At 40.3% G+C, this 22,590-nt stretch overlaps 1 protein-coding gene across 1 annotated transcript; it reads right to left on the bottom strand.

Annotated features, from left to right (window-relative positions):
* Nucleotides 1-3,632: 3,632 nt before the first annotated feature.
* spaca6 (sperm acrosome associated 6) lies at nt 3,633-19,701 on the bottom strand. Its single transcript, XM_028470494.1, has 9 exons — nt 19,290-19,701; nt 10,479-10,565; nt 10,309-10,380; nt 10,048-10,071; nt 9,884-9,961; nt 8,409-8,512; nt 6,962-7,118; nt 4,351-4,522; nt 3,633-3,660 (listed from the first exon to the last, which is right to left on the bottom strand). Exons 1-9 carry the CDS (start codon nt 19,501-19,503, stop codon nt 3,633-3,635), a joined length of 936 nt encoding a protein of 311 aa, XP_028326295.1. The 5' UTR covers nt 19,504-19,701.
* Between the last annotated feature and the right edge of the window lie 2,889 nt (nt 19,702-22,590).

Genomic DNA, 22,590 nt, shown 5'->3' with positions numbered 1-22,590 from the left:
CTTTTTTTTTGTCTGTACAAAAAATGGTCAAACAACGAAGGTGATCCCTGAAGTTTTCCACTTGTCAACAACAGCCACATGAGGATAATCTCTTACATAAGGCTTAACGGCGCCATGTTGCTCTGTCTCGATCAGTATCGAAAGGTAGACTTTAGACATGAGAAGGTTTTGGGCGAGGCATTCAGCGTCTGACCTGAACTCAGTGTTTCATGAACTTTGATGATTATGACATGAATACATATCGCTATATCGCTCAACTTCAAAGACACTAGCGTGAGATAATATTGATTTCATAACATATTTTGACACCGCAATGAGTGTAATATTTGAATTAAGCTATTTTCCAGTGCTCTTTGTACCTTGTTCAGAGTCTTTCCCAAAACATTGATTTACTACAAACCTTAAACAGCCCCTAGTGAGAGCCCCCCACCCAGATTTGTCTCCCTCACACACTGGTGGTCATTAGTTCTTCCATGACTGTACGTCCACTCTCTCCCGCCAAAATGTTCCACAGCTTTCACTTTGTTTGTGTGATGGTGTCCTGATTATTCTGAATACATTCTGCCTTATCTGTCGCCGATAAGACCTCTTCGTTATCTTTAAGATTGCATCACTTGATTAGATCTGCCTTATCTTTTGCTTTCTGGGACAGCAGGTGGATTGAACTGATTTATCCATAGAAATTCACCAGGAACCAAACGAAAGTCGGAGATCAGGAAAAATATTTGTGAATACCAATAGATTGACTCATGTTAAGAAATATAGATCAATGACTAATGAACGCATATTTAATTTCCCAACCTTCTTTTAAGAGGGGTTTCAAAAAGATTAAAACTTCCACAACAAAAAATTCCCCCATTTTTTGTAAGTTTATCAATTCACTTTTTAGTATTTTTTAAGTAAATCAACCTCAGGGCATTTCTCTATTGTAAAGTCTTGCATTCTAATATAAACAGCAACTTTTCACAACATTTAGCAACAAACCAAGTTTAAAAATGTTTACTTTTGACCAGATTTACAGCAACATTTGTAAAATTTGTGATATTTACTTTTCTCGTAAAAATATGTTAAATATTAAATATTAAATCTAAATGTTACATTTAAATCTAAATGTTACATTTAAATCTAAATGTTACATTTAAATCTAAAAGCTAAATATCAAATATAAATGTTACATTTAAATCTAAATGTTAAATGTAAATATTGACTGATTCACTGCCAGCCATTTTCAGAATTTCTACCCCCCTCAGTGCCAGCCGATTTTGAGCATTTTGACTGATTTTTAAAGATATTTTCGTCTATGACAATCTCAATTCTGATACCTGATTCTGAAAAATGAAAGTCTCTAATTTCAACCAAAAGTTGAACAGAGGCAAGTTTCACACAAATCGCCAGTTAGTCACAAAAAGCTGAGAAAAACGGCTTTTTCTGAAAAAATCTATCAGTGACTTTAAATCAATTGTTTTTTGCTTTAGGGACACCTCAACATTGGTTTTCTTCTATAAAACTACAAAAACAACACTGAGACCGGGCTTTGATGGCAAAATTATTATTATGCTATCTGGGTTGAATGGTTTGCTTACTGTATTTTGGCATTCCTCCAAGTCTCTCCCCCGTCATTCCCCACACACACAACTTCCTCCTCATCCCGAACATGCCTAGTGTCATGCTTGCCCCCTTTTTTTAATCATTTTCTCTCACCATTGCCACACTCTAGTCCAATATCCCTCGTCCCTGCTTCTTCCTCCTTAGCAAATGGTAGCGTCAGTGGCTAATCTCTCATCTAAAGGTGCGCTGCTGCCACCTTCAGGGCACCAGTTGGTTACTTCATCACACTACAGCTTAGATATTGATGTGGGACCTCCGCCAGGGTGTATTCTAGTTTCTTTTTTTTGGGGGGGGGTGTATTCTATTAATCTTTGTGAAAAAACGTAAATGACGTAACATTACGTCAATGGCACTGAGCGTATTACTTTGAAATTACATAATATTACGTCAATGGCACTGAAAGAGTATGCTTAATTTCCAACTTTTAGATTTAGATTCACCATTTGACCTTATATTTTTATGAGAAAAGTAAATATCACAAATTTTACAAATGTTGCTGTAAATCTGATCAAAAGTAACACAGAAAAAAAAATCAAAAAATCACATTCATTTTTTTAAACATGGTTTGTTGCTAAATGTTGCGAAAAGTTGCTGTACGCAACTTTATAATCGGGTGACCCATATGAAGGAATTTTTCTACCACTGTTATTAATAAACTTATTGAGGATGATACTGATGATAGACTACATGATAAATAAATAAATAGATGAAAAAGTGGCCCATTTAAAAAATTCCATTATAGCTGCTGTGCATCAATGCCGAGAAATTTAAGTAAAATTAAGGAATTCTGAGCAACAAGTAGAAAGTTAAGATGAAAAAAATGGTGGCATTCTAATCTTACAATTTCTGGCACAAGACACGATATCTACTTGTTAATTAGCACATGGAAATGTGACATGATTTGTTGTGAATTTTCCAATTTTAAACTTTAGAGCAGTCATGGGTAACTGGCGGCATTCTGTCTAATTTCATGGCCTTCAAAGTAAATGTACAAAATGACAGAAAAATACACAAAGCGAAGCAAGAATCCATTAAAAAATACAGAAAATTACATAATTGCAGGAAAATACAATGAAGGACAAAAAAAACACAGAAGACACTCAAAAAACACAAAAACACTACAAAAATGAACCAAAAAACAACAGTAACACACAAAATTACTCCAGAAAACACAAAACGACAACAAAAATGCACAAAGTCACTCAATGAAGCATACAAAATTACCAAAAATGACAAACGTACACAAAAAGGTAAGAAAAACAGAAAAAATTACTCTGCAAACCCACAGTACTAACAAACAAGCAAAAATGACAACAGAAACACACAAAAATACTCAAAAAAAAAAGGCAAAATGACAAAAAAACAAATACATTTTACAGGAAAAAACACAAAAGGACAACCAAAATGCACAAGACGCATCATAATGGGCAAGACAACAGTAAACATACACAGAATGACAGAAAAACACACAGAATTACCATTAAAACACTTTATTGCCTGTGTTAACTCTCAGATGAGTCATTATTCTAAATACTGACATAAATTTTGATAATGTGGCCCTTTTATCAAACAAACACATTTTCGTGGCCCCCGTTGCAATAGAAGTTGCCCATCTCTGGTTTGGAGTCTTTCTGTAGCGCCACCTTTTGGGTTATTGGCCTGTTTTTAACAGCTGAGCAAATCTGGCATGGAACTGGACTTTTGTGCCAAATATGGTGATAGTTCACACATGGAACACATGATTTCCTGTTAAGGAGAAACAGAACATGCAGGATAGCAATGGATTCCTGGCAGCTTAGGTTGCCAGATCTGGATAAATGAAGTAGACGTTTCTGAAAGAAATGCTGTACAGTCCTTTGTGTCTGTAAAGGTGATCTTACTGCCCTCTAGCGGTCAGACTAGGACTTGCAAGTCCGTGTGTAATGACGTAACGCTTTTGAGACATATCTTTAAGAAATATTTATTTAACTTCATTTAACACCAGCTGAACTTTATTATGAACTGTTTCCTCCACATGGCTTAGTTCAGGTCCGGGTTGACACGTAAACAGCCCTAAAAACACACAAAGGAGGCACAATAAGAGCTCATCAACATGATGTAGTGTAGGCAGAGTTGGGGTCAATTATAATTGTAATTGCGTAATTAATAATTAATTACAACTATGGCGTAAATAGAATTGTAATTGTAGTTTGAAAATCTGTTGATGTCATGAATGTAATTACATTTTAATTGAGTTAAGATAATTGACTTTGTAATTGTAATTGCCATGAAAAGATTCCCACACCTAAAATATTAAAACCTATATTTTCATTGATTAGGAAGCCTAACAAGGTCACCAATAGATAGGAAAGAAATTAGATCGATATTTTTTTTCAAGATATTTTACAGCTGATTTAGCAACCGTAATCATATGAGATGCTAACAGACTTTCATTAGGTTATTTATTTCAAGCTCAGTAATTGTGATGAATTGTAATTGAAATTTAGTAATTGAGAACACAATTATAATTGACTTTCTGAGGATAGAAAAATAAATGTAATCTAAATGTAATAAGAAAAAATGCTGGTCACTGTAATCTTTGTTGAAGCGTAATTGAGTAATTGAAAATGTAATTGTAACTGAAAAATGTAATTGACCCCAACCCTGAGTGCAGGTGTCCATTTGTTTTTGTTTTTTTTCTTTCTTTTTTCTGCTGCTATGACGTTCTTAAAGACAACAAAAAAGATAGGGATGATGTTTTACCCCAGAGAGAGTAGGAACAGCAGCAGGGAGGCAGTCAAACAGATGAGGAGAAGTAAAGTGAGGGCGGAGCTGGGAGCAGAAGCAGGTTCAGGGACGAACCGTCCTCTAGGCAACAGAGAGCGGTCAAAGAGCTCCTGTAACTGGGAGCGACCCACCTTTACCCGGGGGGTCACTGAGATACAAAACACACACACACAGAGAGGTGTTAAGAGTACTGATGTAGAGGGTTTTCACCGCCGTCATTTTCTGGGCGGTAACCCGGATGTGCGGCCATGTTGGAGATAAGCGGATGTTGACACTACATGTTGGAGGCTCACAAAGGTGTACTCTGTGATGGATAAATTACAGAAAAGCTCCTCAAAATGCATTATAGATGCAAAGGCATATGGGGAAGGACTTGGTCTGCAGGAAAGAGCACGATGCAGTATTTAGAAAAAATATGGTTTATTGGTGGTGCAGATTCATACTAGTCGGCTGCCTCGTCTTGGATCAATAACGACCCAGAGTCTTCCGTCTATTATGTATCCTGATATCGTCAACTACCTGGATTTCACCAAGCCCTTAAATCTTATAGAAGTTTGGAGGTCGGCTGCGGCTGTAGAGGCTCGCGTTAGCAACGAATATATATCGGCAGATAACTCAGTTCTAATAATTTCACAGTGAACCTGCAGCATAGTTACTCTAAATAGTATACGACCGCCAGGCAATCTTAGATCAAATTGCTATCGGATTGCTACACCGGCTACATCCAGCGACGGAAATAAATCTTGCCACGATTGTCTTGCATACAGTAAACAGTTCATGTATAAACTTTGAAGATGAAATCTTGCACAATTGTAACTTCATTTATTTTCCACAAAGGCATCTGTATAAAAAAAATATATTTTTCAAAATGTACAATTTTTTAAAAATATTACCAATGAATTAAATTCAAAATATAAAAAATTGATCAGGCTCTAAGTATAGCTACATTTATGAACTCTAAAACTAAGAAAACAAACCCCATTCAATGCTGTTTTGGCGCCGTGCATTATGTGTAATCTGATTGGTCGGCTATGATGTGATGCATTTGACTGTTGTCTGGTCATTTCATTTTTTTGTAGTTTCACAACGTCCGTTGATCATTTTAGCACAAAAGAATAACAATTTATTCAGTAATGGTTGGGTGTGGAAACGTAACAAATTACTTTATTTGAAAAAAAAAAAAAAAAAAACCATACATACAAGTAAATTTACTTATTTAGAAATATACTCAAAAAAGTACAAGTACCCGTAAATTCAATTACAGTAACGTGAATACTTGTAATCCATTAATTTCATCTCTGCACACACCTAAGAAACAGTGTGTAGTAACAAGCCTGTTTATGTTGACAGGCTACTCCATACTCCTCTATTCTACAGTTTAGTCAGGATTTCCATCGAGTACAAAAATACTGGCAAATTACTACTGATGTTTCTACCACAATGGGATATATTGAGCTTTCAATTTTGTCCGGGAAATAATATATCTAAGAAAGGAAAGAATATATTCACAACAAGTAGGCTATAACTGATAACTGTCTGCCAACAAAACACAAGCAAACGGCTATCTATCATTTCCTATTCTGGCATACGAGTGAAATAATGACCACTTTCACAATGAGACAACTTTATTATCAACATGATGGAAAGTACAAGTAAATCCCCAAGAAATGGGAAAAAAAAGAATATGATAAGAATACTCAGAGAGCACAAACCGCCCCTAAGCGCCAAACATCCTCTGGCAAAGAGGATATATCGGCAGTTATCTGGATCAGTGATCCTGATCATGGCACCACAATAATTCACACTTTAAAAGCTTGTAAGAAATGCATGTGCCATAAAGTACAAGTATAAATAATAATACAGTAGGTCAAGATGTATGGGTACCCACGTTTTGAAAAATGGCGTTGAAATGCGCCATCCGGATTCGATCGGCATGAAACTGTTGGGGGAAAGCAAAGAGCCAACCCGACATAACGGAGTCATATTTTTATAACAGAGTTGAATTTTTGCTAATAATGTTATATAAGGGATTTCTTTTTCTTAAAACTGAACCAGAATCAGTGGAATGATCCAAATCCCCTCAAATTGAACAGAACAGAATCTTTCGTGGCATAAAGTGTATCTTTGGTTATATTTTTGTCAAACTCTATCTAGTACTTTTGATGTAATCCTATTAGACAAACAAATAAACTCCAGTGTTAATTCAGGTTTTTGTTGTGTATTGTTGTAGGTAAGAATAAACAATCTGGTAGTTTCGGATTTAAGATTAGAAAAGCCAATAAGTTTTAATGCATGAATTGTTCCTCAAGTATTTGAAGGTTGAAATCAGAAGGGTCTGTCAAATATGCAAATAAATAAAAGATCTATTGATAAAGTCAGTCATTTTCAGAAAACCCAACCAACAGGTTATCACAGATACACTGGCATTTATGTCTGTAGTATTTATTTACAGTACTGACAGCGTGCAGGGAACATGTTTTAAATATGTTTACCTCAACTTTTGGAAAGTTTTCAACCATTGATGTCAAAGAACCATAAAATCTGTAAATACAGTCATTTCTTTTCTGACACTGAAGTTTCTTGTTACCTGACAAATAGAAGTAGAGTCTGACTATGGAGCGCTCCGCTGAATAAAGCTCACACTGGTATGTGCCCTGATGATGGAGGCGGGTTGAAGGGATAGAGTAGAGCCTGTCATCTCCTACGGTCACTTCTTTAAACTGATCCACTTGCTGGGTTTTTATCTATTGGGTGGAAATCTTTGGTTATTGTTGACAAGAAACATTTATTTAGAGAAATGGTTGGGTTTAGAGGATAAACATGGCCTAAAACAGACATAGCAACTGGCAGCCCGGGGGCCACATGCGGCCCTCGTTTTAAGTTTGAAGGCTCTTAAATTAAATGCACAAAATTACATAAAAAAAAAAAAAAAAAAAAAAAAAAACATACAAATTTACAGAAATATACACAAGACAACATTTATACACAACACGACTCCAAAAAGACACAAAACAGCAACAACACCAAAAAACAGCAACACTAAATTCGAAAACAATAAAGATACACAAACTGCATCAGGGTTAGCTGATGGTGTGGACCCAAAAGCTGAGAGAGATAAAGGCAGAATGCAGGCGCATCATTCTTGGAACCAGGCCATGTTTAATCCAAAACTAACCAAAATCCAAAAAGACACAAGGCGGTACAGGGAGCAGGAGATGACGCGCAGCAGCAGCACACCTGGAGGGTCAACAATACACACAGGACAAAGATCCAGCAAGCATTCAGTGTCCAAGCACTCAGCTAAATAGTGGAGGAGGCCTGATTGGGAACGGGCCACACCTGGGTGGAAACATGAGGGAGCTAATCAGTCACAAACATACAGACATCACAGGAGGTCAAACTCAAACACAATAAACAAAGACACAGAATAACTGAAAGAGAACCACAAGAGCTAAATAACAAAACTAAACACAACCTGACAAATGGACTTATAACACACAAAAAAAAAGAAAAAAACTAAATGAGAGGAAAAATACGCTAAATTACTTCAAAAACACACAAAACAAAAGTAAAAACACACAACACAACAACAGAAAGCTCAAAATGTGAGAGAAATACACAAAACAGCAACAAAACACACAAATAGGCCAAAAACACATGAAATGACAACACCAACTCATCGTTCTTCCCTGTATTAATGCTCAGAACAGTCATTATTCTAAATCATGTTGATATGATAATGTGGCTCTCAGATCATAAAATCACATTTTTGGAGCCCCGCTGTAAAGGTTGCTCACCTCTGGCCTAAAAAGATGCTTTTGGGCAGAAAAAAAAGTCATTACTATGAGTCTGAATCTAAATAAAGAAATAGATTTCTATTACTGGTTCTTCACTTGCAGAACTAATGCAGATATGGAAACATGTTTCTACAGTCAGTTCAATAAAAACTGACAAACTCAACATGAAAAAAAGCTAGGACGATTTTCGGAACATGTAGAGCCAAGGCAAAGGCAGAGATGTGTGTGAGAACCAACCTCCTCAGCAAACCTCCAGATCACCTCAACATCCTCTGAAATGTTGAATGTTTCATTGCATCTTATTTGGCTCCTGCTGCCCTCCGTTACATTGATGGTTTCCACTGAAACACACACAGATAACGTTCACAGGGGGGCAGCTCTTGCAGTCTGAGCCTTCCTTAATGATAATACTTAAGCCCAGTCCTTATGGAGTGGAGTAATAAGAGATGATATGCTGAACAGTGGCGTTGCTGTACAGAGGTTGATGTGAATACCATCGTGTGGGAGTCGTCTGTCACCTTCCATAAAAAAAAGCCAAGGACTTAAAGCCTACCTGTGCAGACGATATGTGTGGAAATAAAACCTTTCCTCTGACTTCCTGCTAAGAGCATTTCAGGGATCAAGTGTGGATGCTTATGAGAGGAAATATAGTTATATAAGGATGTGTCAAGTCTGGATTAGTATTTTTTTTTTTTCTTCCCTTCTCTGTTCTGAAATGGTGATGTAACAGAAACTGTAATCCAGTATATGTTAAGATTTTGTTTATTCAAATATGTTTGTTCAGGAAAATGCTTTGATGCTTTCCGTATGAGCAGGGGTGGACTGGCCATCTGGAATACCGGGCATTGTCCAGGTGGGCCGCCGACCCAAAGTGGGCCGGTCCGGTCTGCTACGTTTTTTTTTAATCGAGCAAGTGGAGGCAGACATGGTAACAGGTAGCCAAAAATGGTCCAAACGTGGCAAAAACGTGGCAAGAAAAGAGTGAATAGTGATAAAAATGGTTCAAAAACAATCGAGTGGCCAAAAATTGGTCAAATAAAGAGAAACCGGGTGGTATGTAATGGAAAAAGGTAGCTTTAATGGGCAAACAATAGTGAAAAAGGGAAACATCTGGCAAACAATAGTGAAAAATGGTAAAATGTGGATCAAAAAGAGGCCAAATGTAGGGAAAAATGAAACAAGTGGTATTTTTTGGGCAAAAGTTAGCTCATTGGATGAAAAGCGGTGAAAAAACGTATTAGGAAAGGACAAAAATCTGAATAAAAGTGTCAAAAAGAATATGCAAAAAAAGGGGAAAAAATACGAAAAAAGAGACATTTTGGCAAAATGTAGCTAAAGTCTGAAAAATGTGTCAAAATTGTCAAAAAGTTTCCTCTTGTAAGGCTTGCAAGGGGCAATTATGATAAAAATCAAGATATAAATGTCACATGCCACATGTGGAGCATCATTGACTAATAACAGCTTATTTGTGGTGTCCACTGATAATGTTGAATTTTTATCCCAGTCCACCCTTGCTTATGAGAGAACTCGTAGGGACACATCAAGGTATATCACCTCCGAAGAAGACTGGCAGTTGACAGTCAAAACATTTCAGGAGATAAAATTTCCAGAAAAAAAATGTAAACCTTAACGAACATTTCAAAAAAGAAGACAAAATGAACTTATTGGAATGACTGTAATCCAGTGTGCTTAACCAGTGTGGTGTTTCTTACCTGGACAGTCAAGAGGGAACTCACAGGAGTCATACTGGCAGGTTATACAGTTGTATTCAGCACCCGAGCTCTGAAAGCCTGATGGGTGCAGAACACGGACACTTATACAGGAACAACGACTGAAGGAAAGAAGAAATCCCTGCTGACAGAAATGATGCACTAACCGCATGGAGGGAGGCATCCGGAAACTGCGAAAAACACAAGAAAATTCAAGATAAATTTGACTCGAGCCAGATGTCTTGATTTAGTCGGTGACAGCTTCTGGTTTCAGCTCAAGCTGACAGCTTATTTTACAGATCCACAGTTTGAAACGCTGTAGCAAACCCAACCGGCTTATTACAGGAAGAGCACAGAGATCAGAGGGAGACGTAATGACCTGATAGAGGCCTCACTGGAGATGAAAAAGATGAAGCATCATGTCTCACCTCGAGGCAGTTTGGACGCAGCTGCGATGAAATTGTCTGCTGCCGTCTGCAACCTTTGCTCGTACACGTGGTCTGAGAGACGGAGGAGAAGGAACACAAACACCATTCTCAACACATCCTGCTGGACTGTTTGTTTGGTGTCGTTTCATTTCTAGCAGCTGTTTTGATACCGTTATTCAGTTTATTGTCAAACTCCTTCACCAAAGGCAAGATTTCTGCATCCATAATTTCCTTCAACTGTTTGTCGTAGCCACGGCCTGGAAGACAAACGTATAGCACACATTTCTTTCAGATAGATCACGTGTCAAACTCATGGGCCGGGGGCCAATTCCGGCCCTTTGGAGCATCCAGTTCAGCCCGCAGGAGGGAGCATAAATGACAAAGAACTCAACAATATTTGCAGGGCTTCACAGTTTTCACAGTGCTTATATCATGTGATTGCAGTCATGTTTAATGTTGAAAAAACTCAAAATTTTCACAAAATCCTTCAATTTTGATCAAATTATTTCATAATATTTCTCTTATTCGAATGGGATTGCTTGGTTATTATTGGTTTCTTACATACTGTTTTTTGTATTTTATGATTATGTAGAAGTGCAAACTTAGGCACCATAATGTTTAAATGTTTAAAATAATTATCAGGCTCTAAGTATAGCTAAATGTGTCATGGGTGACAACGTCATAGGTAGAAAACCCAACGTGAACAAAGGGCGGTGATCAGAAATGGCACGACTAAGAACATATAATGCTCAATGTGCCCAAAAGACCATGAAAGGGAAATAAAAATGCTTCAATTTTCCTCAAATTATTACATAATGTTTCCCTTAATTAAATAGATATTAGTCACAATAGAAATTAGTCCCAAAATCTCAGAATTTTTTGAGATTTTTTTAAATGACTTGTTTTCCTGCATATTATGTAATTGATAATAAATTACAATTATGGCATGATTATAGCCGTCATCGTAATTAAATTGTAATTGAGTGTAGATAATTTTCTTTGTAGTTGTAATTGCCATGAGAATTCTATAAAAAATGTCAATTATAATATAATGCAAAAAATTTGGGGAAACACGTTACAGTTCTATGAACAGTTCTACACATAAGTAGTTAACAATTAGTTCAAATCAAGCTTTTCCACATTTTATCATTTTTAAAAAAATGAAATTGAAGGGTATACTGACACAATAAAGGCTCAGACACCCACACCAAAAATATAAAAACCTATATTTGCATTGATTAGGAAGTCTAACAAGGAAAGCAATAGATAGAAAAGAAAATAGATGATAGATATTAGTTTTTAGTGTATTTTACAGCTGATTTAGGACCCGTTATCATAAGAGATGCTAACAGAAAGCTAACACAAGAGGACGGTTAACTTTTATTAGGTTATTTGTTTCAGGCTCAGTAATTGTGATCAAGTGTAATTGAACCTTAGTAATTGAGAAGGTAATTGTAATTAACTTTCTGAGGATAACAAAATTATTGTTATTTATTTTGAATTAGGAAAAATGCTGGTCACATGTGTAGCAGACAGCAGGGAGCCCCCTTCACCAATAGTGCCACTTCCTGCCTCATGGTGGAAGTGGCCTAATTAAGTCTCCCCTGCACCTGGCGATCAGTCTTGACTGCTGCTGGCTGGTGACAGGTGTGCTTTTAACTTCTCCCTCATTTGAGCATTTTTATTCTGTTCTTAACTTGCCTTTCTGGTTTTAGAGCTTCTGTAGAACTCCGGTGGCAGCTAATTTCCCCCGTTTTTATTGCAACTTTAAGGTGGGACAAGCGTTTTAATACTTTGTATTTGTTGTATTTGGGTTTTAACGTTTGTTTCCATTTTAATTGCAGATTTTAGCCTGCTACTGTTTTGTTTAGGGTTCATTTTTAGGGTTTCTTTTTGGTTGAATTGGAGTTTATTTTTGTATCATTTGGTATCTTTTTTTTTAGAAATCCTTAACTCTGCACCAGTTATGTTTAGCAGTCCCTGGGTCTTTTAGTCTTTTTTTCCCTTGGGTGTGCTTGGGAGGAGGAATTGGCCCGTTTTCTGTTTTGCACTTGGGATTTTTGTTATTTAGTGTGTTTGTGATTAGCATTGTCTGTTTTGTTTGGGGTGGGGCTTCCTCCTCTCCAGCCATTCTGGTTTGGTTCTTTTCTAATATTTATCTGCCTTTTTTTCAGATTTTGTTTGGTTCTGGCACAGGGGCCGCAAGGTTTTACCTTTTAAATTGTATTTTTAATATGGCCATTTTAACCTACACTGTTACTTCTTAGAAATAAATACTTTAATATTTTAAGCTTACTCCTGGTCCTTTAAATAAACCTTGAATTGTATATATATTAAAAGCACTGTCTCTGCTTTTTATTTACAAATGTATCTCCGTGTCCTTTGGTTTTATTAGTGCTTTAGTTATTTTTTTGGTTAGTGATTATTTTAAGTTAAAGTACCTCAGGTCACAATCGTGGCGTTGTCGACAGGACTTTGTAACAGAGACATGTGTTTTTAATTGTGTAATTTATTGGTGCAGTAGTGCATAGGCCGTGGGCTTAGTAGCTAAATACAAAACAGTAGCAGGCCCGGCGTTGGACCGTGGCCTGGCATCTACCTGAACCTACCCTGTGACTACTTGGTTGATTCTGCTTCTGCTCTCATCTCCATCTGAAGTAGACATGGATGCCGCTGAAGCTCAGGAATTGAGGGATCTGGTGAAACGACTACAAACGGACAATGAACTTTTACGACAGGAGCGAGCAGCTGCTCAGGAGGACCCTGGTGAGGGTTCTTCCTCTCGGAACTCTGCTGGTAACCCTACTCGACGCACCTCTGGCCATGGACACTCTACTACCGGTGAACGTATTCTTTACATTCCTCGGGAGCGTAAATGCCCCACTTTTAGAGGGAGTACGGGCATTGGAATTAATGACTGGGTCGAGGAGGTACGGGCTAGTATGCGGGCTAGGTACCTTTCGCCACTTGACCAGGCTTATTTTATTTATGATCATATTGAGGGAGAAGCAAAGGAAGAAATTAGGTACAGGCCTGAAGCCGAGCGGGAAAATCCTGAAACTATTCTGAGAATTTTGCAGGAACTGTATGGGTGTTCAAAATCATACGTTGCGCTTCAAGAGAATTTCTTTTCTAGAAAACAGCTGGAAGTCGAAACACTTCAAGAGTATTCACATGCTCTATTTTGTTTAATGGAAAAGGTTACCAAAAGTGCTCCAGGTGTGTTTCAGGATTCAGCTGTTCTGTTAAGAGACCAATTTGTTGAGCATGTACTTGACCCATCTTTACGTAGGGAATTAAAGAGGCTTGTTCGGTTACACCCTGGTTACACTCTTTTAGATGTGAGACGTGAAGCAATTAGGTGGGAGCAAGAGGGCCAACCTTCAGACCCAAGGGGGCGCAGTCTGTCCGTACCATCATTTTGTGCCGTTCAGTGCTCTCAGGCGAGGGGGACTGGGAGTGTCCCAGTTACATCTCAGGGTGACCTAGCTGAGCTTAAAGAATTGTTGTTTAAACAACAGGAGCAGATAAACCTGCTAACCCAAAATATGTTGCAGTTACAAAGTAACAGACCCCCTAGTTTTAATCGAGGTGGCCCACTTATTTGTAGACAATGTCAACGGCCCGGTCACATTGCCCGAAACTGTCGCCAGCCACAGCATAGCCAGAGCACGGGGCCCCCCTGTCCTCAACAGGGGCAGGCCACATCAGCTAGTCAGCAGACGGAAAACTAATTCCTTCTGTGTTGCAGAGCCACATGGCAGAAGGGAATGACACTGGCTCCTCTGGCCCTAGCTTTAGAAGCAACATTACAGTCTCAAAACTCATAGGAACTTGTCCCACTGTAACAGTGAGTCTGGGTGGGGTGGAATTGGAATGTCTCCTTGACACAGGATCTATGGTAACAACCATCACTGAAAGCTTTTTTGCCTGCAACTTCAAGGAAAAGTTAAACTCCTGCCATTGGCTTGAGCTCCACGCAGCTAATGGGTTTCACATACCTTATATTGGCTATTTGGAGGCAGATGTTGAGGTACTCGACAAGGTTGTACCAGGTCGTTGTGTTTTAGTGGTGCGAGATCCTCCCAACAATTTGCCCCAACCTAAGGTCCCAGGCATTTTGGGCATGAATGTAATCAGAGAATGTTACAATGAGCTTTTCCAGCAGCATGGCCCCTCACTGTTCGAACTCCCTGTGGTGACAGGAGCCGCTTCCCCCTGGTTTAATGCGTTTCAGCACTGTCAGAGAGCCCAGGTAGAGGGAGAGAGCCCTAAAATAGGCATGGTGAGGGTACGAGGTCGGAGACCGGTGTGCATTCCTGCAGGTACAGTTAAGATTGTCCCGACTATATGTCCTCAAGGCAGGTTTGGTCCCTTAGAGTCTGGCCTTTTTGAACCATTGACCAGTATGCGTTCTATTCCAGCAGGTGTGGTCATAGCCTCTGCTATGGTCGCGGTACATCAAGGCACGGCGTACATCCCAGTGTTAAATGTAGGCACCACAGATGCTGCGCTCCACCCACGCATCCCCATAGGCATGTTGAGTCCAGCTGACATTGTGAGTCTACCAGAGGGTGTCACTGAGATAGTGGGGTCCCCTAACGAGCAGGTGAGAGCCACAATTTCCTCTCAGATAGGTACAGAGAGTACCCAGCCTAGCCCTTTAGATGGTCTAGATCTGTCCGTTTTACCTCCAAATGAGCAGGACAAGGTGAGGAGTCTACTCAGGCAGTACAGCTCCGTGTTTTCCACTAGCGAAGGTGATTTGGGTTGTACAAACCTCATTACTCATGAGATCCCATTGCTCGATAATGCACCCGTCAGACAGAGGTTTAGGAGAATACCCCCCTCAGAGTATGAGGCAGTTAAGGCCCACATACGACAACTACTAGATAGTCAGGTGATCCGGGAGAGTAGTAGCCCCTACGCCTCTCCTATTGTGATTGTCAAGAAGAAGGATGGCACCATACGCCTCTGTGTTGACTACAGACAGCTCAACAGCAAAACACGCAGAGATGCCTTTCCGTTACCCAGGATTGAGGAGTCGCTGGATGCATTGTCCGGTGCAAAATGGTTTTCAACCATAGACCTTGCTAGCGGCTATAATCAAGTCCCGGTGGCCGAGCACGACAAAATGAAAACTGCGTTTTGCACACCGTTTGGTTTATTCGAGTTCAACAGGATGCCATTCGGCTTATGCAATGCACCTAGCACTTTCCAAAGGCTAATGGAGAGAATGTTTGGATCCCAGCACTGCCAATCTTTGCTTTTATACCTTGACGATGTTGTTGTTTATTCCACCTCTATAGATGACCACCTCCAGCGTCTGGGTGCTGTTTTGAGCCGGCTGCAACGAGAAGGCCTCAAGGTAAAGCTGTCAAAATGTGACTTCTTCAAAAAGGAAGTGAAATACCTTGGCCATGTGATTTCTGCCGATGGAGTGTCCACAGACCCCGACAAAATTACCGCAGTAGCTGGCTGGCCTCGTCCTACCACTACAACGGAATTGAGATCCTTTTTAGGCTTTGCCAGCTACTATCGGCGGTTCGTCAATGGCTTTGCAAAGATGGCAGGCCCTCTCCATCAGCTGATTGCGGAAATGCAGAGAGTACAAGGGCGATCCAAGCAGCAACTTCTGGCAGCCAGCTGGACAGGTGAATGCGAAAAGAGCTTCAATGACCTCAAAGCTACCTTGGTGAGTGCGCCTGTTCTTGCTTATGCAAACTTTTCCCTGCCATTCATTTTGGAAATTGATGCTAGCTTCGATGGGCTCGGAGCCGTGCTCTCACAAGAGCATGAGGGTAAAGTGCGGCCAATAGCGTACGCCAGTCGAGGCCTCAGACCAACGGAGAGAAACATGTCAAATTATAGCTCCATGAAATTAGAGTTTCTGGCATTAAAATGGGCAATGACTGAGAAATTTCGTGACTACCTCCTTGGCCAAAAATGCACAGTATGGACAGACAATAACCCTCTTAGTCACTTGGAAACGGCAAAACTGGGGGCAACAGAACAGCGGTGGGCAGCCCAACTAGCGTCGTTTGAATTCACCATACGTTACAGGTCAGGCAGAACAAATGGTAATGCTGATGCTCTGTCGAGGTGGCCAGCGTCAGAGACACTGGAGCAATACCTGCCTGGTACAGCCATTCCACCAACGCTTCCGAGACCTGTACCTTTTAACTCTGTCCTCCAGGCAACCCAAGCCGCCATCTCTGCCTTTCCATCCCATTCAGCAGAGGAGTTGATGGCCTTACAACAAGCTGACACAGTACTAGGGACGTTTTTAACATTCTGGCGTAACCAGAGACGCCCGGATCGGGCTGACAGAGCTAATCTCTCCCCTCAGGTGCTGGAGGGGAACCGGGAACGGGGTACTGTATCGCCACACACAGAGGTCTGATGGAGGCGAGGACCGGTACCAGCTGCTTCTACCAGCCTGTCTAAAAGAGGAGGTACTTCAGCAGCTGCACCATGGACATGGCCATCAAGGCCTGGAAAGAACTACAGATTTGGTAAGGCAGAGATGCTACTGGCCCCTTATGCACAGGGACATTAAGGATTGGGGCCAAAGTTGTGAGCGCTGTACTCTCGCAAAGGCCTCAGTTCCTCGCACTAAAGTGGCCATGGGTCATCTGCTGGCGTCCAGACCCAATGAAGTGTTAGCCATTGACTTTACCTTACTTGAACCTTCACAAGACGGTACAGAAAATGTACTCGTAATGACGGACGTCTTTTCCAAGTTTACACAGGCTGTTGCTACGAGGGACCAGCGAGCGTCGACTGTGGCTCACATCTTGGTGCAGGAGTGGTTTTATAAGTTCGGTGTCCCGACACGGCTGCATTCAGATCAGGGCAGGAACTTTGAAAGCGCTCTCATCAGCCAGCTCTGCAACCTCTATGGCACCCAAAAGACACGTACCACCCCCTATCACCCTGAAGGAAATGGTCAGTGTGAACGCTTTAACAGGACGCTCCACGACCTGCTAAGAACTCTGCCCCTCGAGAAGAAACGGAACTGGTCCAAATACCTCCCACAAGTCACATTCGCCTACAATACTACCATCCATCAGTCCACCGGTGAGTCTCCACATCTCCTTATGTTTGGGCAGGAACCGTATCTTCCCATCGACTTCCTCCTTGGCCGGGTTCCCGAGGCCAGTGAGGGTAGAGTGGAGGACTGGGTTCAGGAGCACCGGAAGAGACTACAGGTGGCGTTTGAGGGGGCACAACAACGGCTGAAAGCGGCAGCGGCCCGCCGGAAGGAGCGGCATGACGCTGGGGTAAAATCCTCTGATCTACAAGAGAAGCAGTTTGTATACCTCCACGACCACAGCAGACGGGGCCGCTCGAAGATCCAGGATGTGTGGAGCCCAGAAATCCATGTGGTGGTGCAAGCCCCAAGTTCTGGTGGACCAGTCTACTCTGTGGCACCCATTGGAAACCCCCAGAGGGTAAGAACTGTTCATCGCTCCATGTTGAAACCTGTGCCCGACCACCTCTGCCCTCAGAGCCCAAACACGCAGCCTCCCGAGGTCCAGCGCGAGACGGAGGAGAATGAGGAAGAGAGTTTCTATGTGGTCACCAGGCCACCCCTTGGAGAGGCAACCACTTCCACTGAGCCCTTACAAGCAGGCACCCCCCTTCATTCTAATAACCCGCCTGTCTCTGAGCCCTCAGGAGGTTCTTCAAGTCAGCCTCCGCATCAGCTCCCAGAAGGCCCTAGGAGGACAACCCGGGCCACAGCGGGTCAGCACCCGAACAGGCACCATCTCCCTGTCACGGCATCTCATAGGTCAGGTGGGGCTGCTGCCTCCCGGGTCAGTGGTGCCAGTAGTATGGTGAGTGCTTATTTTAGGCCCTGGGACTAGCCATGGCATCACCGGGACGGTGATGACAAACTGGGGACAGATTGTAGCAGACAGCAGGGAGCCCCCTTCACCAATAGTGCCACTTCCTGCCTCATGGTGGAAGTGGCCTAATTAAGTCTCCCCTGCACCTGGCGATCAGTCTTGACTGCTGCTGGCTGGTGACAGGTGTGCTTTTAACTTCTCCCTCATTTGAGCATTTTTATTCTGTTCTTAACTTGCCTTTCTGGTTTTAGAGCTTCTGTAGAACTCCGGTGGCAGCTAATTTCCCCCGTTTTTATTGCAACTTTAAGGTGGGACAAGCGTTTTAATACTTTGTATTTGTTGTATTTGGGTTTTAACGTTTGTTTCCATTTTAATTGCAGATTTTAGCCTGCTACTGTTTTGTTTAGGGTTCATTTTTAGGGTTTCTTTTTGGTTGAATTGGAGTTTATTTTTGTATCATTTGGTATCTTTTTTTTTAGAAATCCTTAACTCTGCACCAGTTATGTTTAGCAGTCCCTGGGTCTTTTAGTCTTTTTTTCCCTTGGGTGTGCTTGGGAGGAGGAATTGGCCCGTTTTCTGTTTTGCACTTGGGATTTTTGTTATTTAGTGTGTTTGTGATTAGCATTGTCTGTTTTGTTTGGGGTGGGGCTTCCTCCTCTCCAGCCATTCTGGTTTGGTTCTTTTCTAATATTTATCTGCCTTTTTTTCAGATTTTGTTTGGTTCTGGCACAGGGGCCGCAAGGTTTTACCTTTTAAATTGTATTTTTAATATGGCCATTTTAACCTACACTGTTACTTCTTAGAAATAAATACTTTAATATTTTAAGCTTACTCCTGGTCCTTTAAATAAACCTTGAATTGTATATATATTAAAAGCACTGTCTCTGCTTTTTATTTACAAATGTATCTCCGTGTCCTTTGGTTTTATTAGTGCTTTAGTTATTTTTTTGGTTAGTGATTATTTTAAGTTAAAGTACCTCAGGTCACACATGTAATTGAAAACGTAATTGTAACTGAAAAATGCAATTGACCCCAACCCTGGTGAGTGCACTACATGAAGCACTTCATTTGTTTCCTATACATTCATCAGCAACACATGCAGGTAAAAGATCACATAAAAGTGCATACCAACTCTACCAGCCTCAATCACAGCGTTGTTATTGTTGAAGATTCTGTCCAGCTTTGTGAAGCAGCTGTCCACATTCCGAATGCCTTCTTGGGTCAAAACATGACCCCAGCACAGGCGAAGGCTGTCTTTCACATCCACAAAGCACTGGTAGCAGCTTAAAGTGGGTCTGAGCTGAAAACTAAGGCCCAGAATCCACAAAACAGGCATAAACATTTTCCAGCATTACCTCCTAAATGCAGCTTAACTCCTCTTCTGCATCAACAGTTAATATCTGAATCTGGTCGCTTAGCAACCACCAATGGGGAAATAGCAGTTATTCAGTGAGCAGTTGGAGCTTAACACTAACAAACTAACTGAAAGCTGCTTCTTAAATATTATTTGCAAACCCCACAAGAAATTAAAAGTAGAGGGTGTGAGATTATGTTTGAGTGGAGATTCAGACGCCCTCAGTTCCATTGTGTGTGTTTCCACTTCCTGCTGCTTCAATGCACCAGTTTTACTGCAGAGCCAAGGAGGGAGGTGGCAGCAGCAGCAGCAGCAAGGGGCGATGAGGAGGGAGTTCAATGTTTGTGCAAGTGGATTGGAGATTAGAGGGTGAAAATAAGAAAGTAGAAAGAAAGAAAGAAAGAAAGAAAGAAAGCTATTGTGGATAATAGAGTCATGATGAATGACAGTCTACCAGGGTTGGGGTCGATTATAATAGTAATATGATAACGAATTACAATTATGACCTAATTATAATTGTAATTTTAAAAATCTGTTATCATAATTAAATTGTAATTGAGTTTAGATATTTGACTTTGTAATTGTAGTTACTCTGAAAATTCTATTTTAAAAAACCGTAAAACTGGGGAACCGTGTCACAGTTCTATGTACAGTTATACACGTGTAGTTAACAATTATTAAAATATGTTTCATTTTAAACTTCCCCATATTTTACCGTTTAAAAATAAATGAAATCTAGGGATATACTATTACTGATACAAAAAAGGCTCAGACGCCCCCACCAAAAATATTAAAACATATTTTATTGATTAGGAATCCTAACAAGATTGGAAAGAAATAAGATGTTATATGATTATGATATATGATTTGTTTTTAGTGTATTTTACAGATGATTTATGAGCCGTTATCATAAATGATGCTAACAGAAAGCTAACACAAGTAAAGAGGAAGGTTAACTTTTATTAGGTTATTTATTAAAATGTAGTAATTGAGAACTTAATTGTAACTGACTTTCTGAAAATAAAAAAAATAATTGTAATGTAATTGTAATGGGGAAAAAATGCTGGTCACTGTAATTGTAATTGAACATGGGTAATTGAAAACATATTTGTAACTGAAAAATATAATTGACCCCAACCCTGCAGTCTACCTTGCAAATAGGGAATTCGGTGAAAGCCAAATGAAAGTGGAACAAAAGGGATCAATTCAATAGATTGCTGAGTGGCGAGACAGAGAAAGACTTTTTTCTTGTTCTTATTTTGCTGATGAAGCACTGAGAGTTTTAAAAGTAGAGGTGAAGGACAAAAAGAGAGAGAAAAAAAATGCAAAATGAGGAGAAAAAAAAGTGAGAGTGTGAGGAGGACAAACACAGGCAGAGACCAGGACTACAAATCAAGTCGCCCGCCTCATCACATCCTGTTTCCCCCTCTCATCCCTCACATACACACACTCCTCCCTCTCTCTCTCTCTCCTTGGTCCCTCACTCCTGGTGTATCTCCATGGCAACCAGACAGGGTGCCTAATACATGAACTTAATATATTTCCAGTGGCAGGGTGAGCTGGGTACTAATGCATTCATCTGTCTCCACACAGACAGGCCAATCAATATTAGGCTAAGACTGTGCTTCACGAGTGCCAGCCGCCACAAGCAGTCACTGGGTTTGATGAAAACATGTCCACAATAAGACCTTTAAATCTGTTCATGCACTAGTTTTTTTTTCCTCTTTTATTTCTCATTCAAATAAAAACAGTTCAGACAGTTTTTAACCAAGTTTAAAAAAAAAACGTTTTGCAAAATTAAATTAAATTTGTATTTAATCAATGCAAATTACCAGTAGTTTTTCCCCACATATGGTAGAAACTGAACATACAATTTTTGAATCATTTTATTTTTAACATATATGTGTGGTATATTTTTTCATTTGGTATTCTTTAAAAGCTCTTTTGGTTCAAAATGATGTATCCTACATATCTGCAAATACAGTAAATTTAAATAGATAATCATATCATATGTGTCTTTTTTGGCTTGAATCTTTGAAGTGTAGCTGAATGTTGTTGTCAGGGGCATGTGCATTTTCATTGTAAATTGTGCAACAACAATAAACAAATTCTATTCTAGACACATGTTAGATTTGTTGACGTTTGCAAAACCTTTGTGTGTAAATTACTGTTTAAGATGAAATGAGGATCTCTTTCTGAATGGTTTCCTCCTTTCCAGTCATGGACCTGTATTTGTTCTTTCCCAACAGTCAGTTACTGTTTGACTTTAAAGCTTGCTTAGGGCAGATCAGATACATTAAACTATTGCTTACACCTCAGTGAAAATGCTCTAAATAGTGTGAACATGACAAGGCCTTTCTTTAAAAGCGAATCCTGTTGGAGATGATTTGACAAAAGCTTGAAAAACTCGGGACAAAGCTGTTGATTCTTGTTTGTTGAGAAGTACAACACACATTTTTTAAAGTTTTATTCACTCACAAAGATGAAAACATCAGTTCTTGCACTATTAGGTACAGAAATTTGACGCCGTCTGCGGGTATAATGCCTTGGCTCTGTCCATGTGACATTTATGACGGGGTCACAACCCTCGGCTGACTTCTCACCGACCCCAAAACAGGGGCAACAACACAAAGCCAGCCAATGAGGGTTGGCTCCCTGAGAGTCTGTTACAGCAGGAGAGAGAGGAGTCGTATGTTCCCGTCTAGGTTGGAAAATTAGGATTTGGTCATGATATATAGAATAAACATGTGTTAGATATATCTGAGAAGTCACCAAACTGCTGTCCATCTGATAGGGGAGGTGAAACTGAATGCAGCCCTGTTCCCGAGGACCTCACCTGTGACCTGCTTTGACCTCACAGGTTAAGGGTCTCAGGGACAGAGGGGCATACGATAGTGTAGACTTAAAAACAGAGATATTAAATAAAAAAATAAAATAAAAAAACATTAGTGAGGAAGTAAAAAAAAAACAAAAAAATTCTCAGATAGCTGCAGAGTCGCTGCATCGACGCAAGAACCTAAACTGCCGTTTATATTGCTGCAGCCAGAGTCCCAGTTCACTGCAGATCAGAAGAAA

This window comes from Gouania willdenowi, chromosome 16, assembly GCF_900634775.1.
Source record: "Gouania willdenowi chromosome 16, fGouWil2.1, whole genome shotgun sequence".
NCBI lineage: Eukaryota > Metazoa > Chordata > Actinopteri > Blenniiformes > Gobiesocidae > Gouania > Gouania willdenowi.
Note: the sequence above shows the minus strand (reverse complement) of the source record. Positions and strands in the feature narration are given on the sequence as shown.

Coding starts and splice junctions, on each gene's coding strand:
- spaca6 (XM_028470494.1), bottom strand. CDS start 19,503: ATGTTTATGCCTGTTTTGTGGATTCTGGGCCTTAGTTTTCAGCTCAGA. Junction 8,513..9,883: donor GTTCCCTCTTGACTGTCCAG/GTAAGAAACACC, acceptor TGTGTGTTTCAG/TGGAAACCATCAATGTAACG. Junction 3,661..4,350: donor CTGTTCCTACTCTCTCTGGG/GTAAAACATCAT, acceptor GTGTGTTTTTAG/GGCTGTTTACGTGTCAACCC.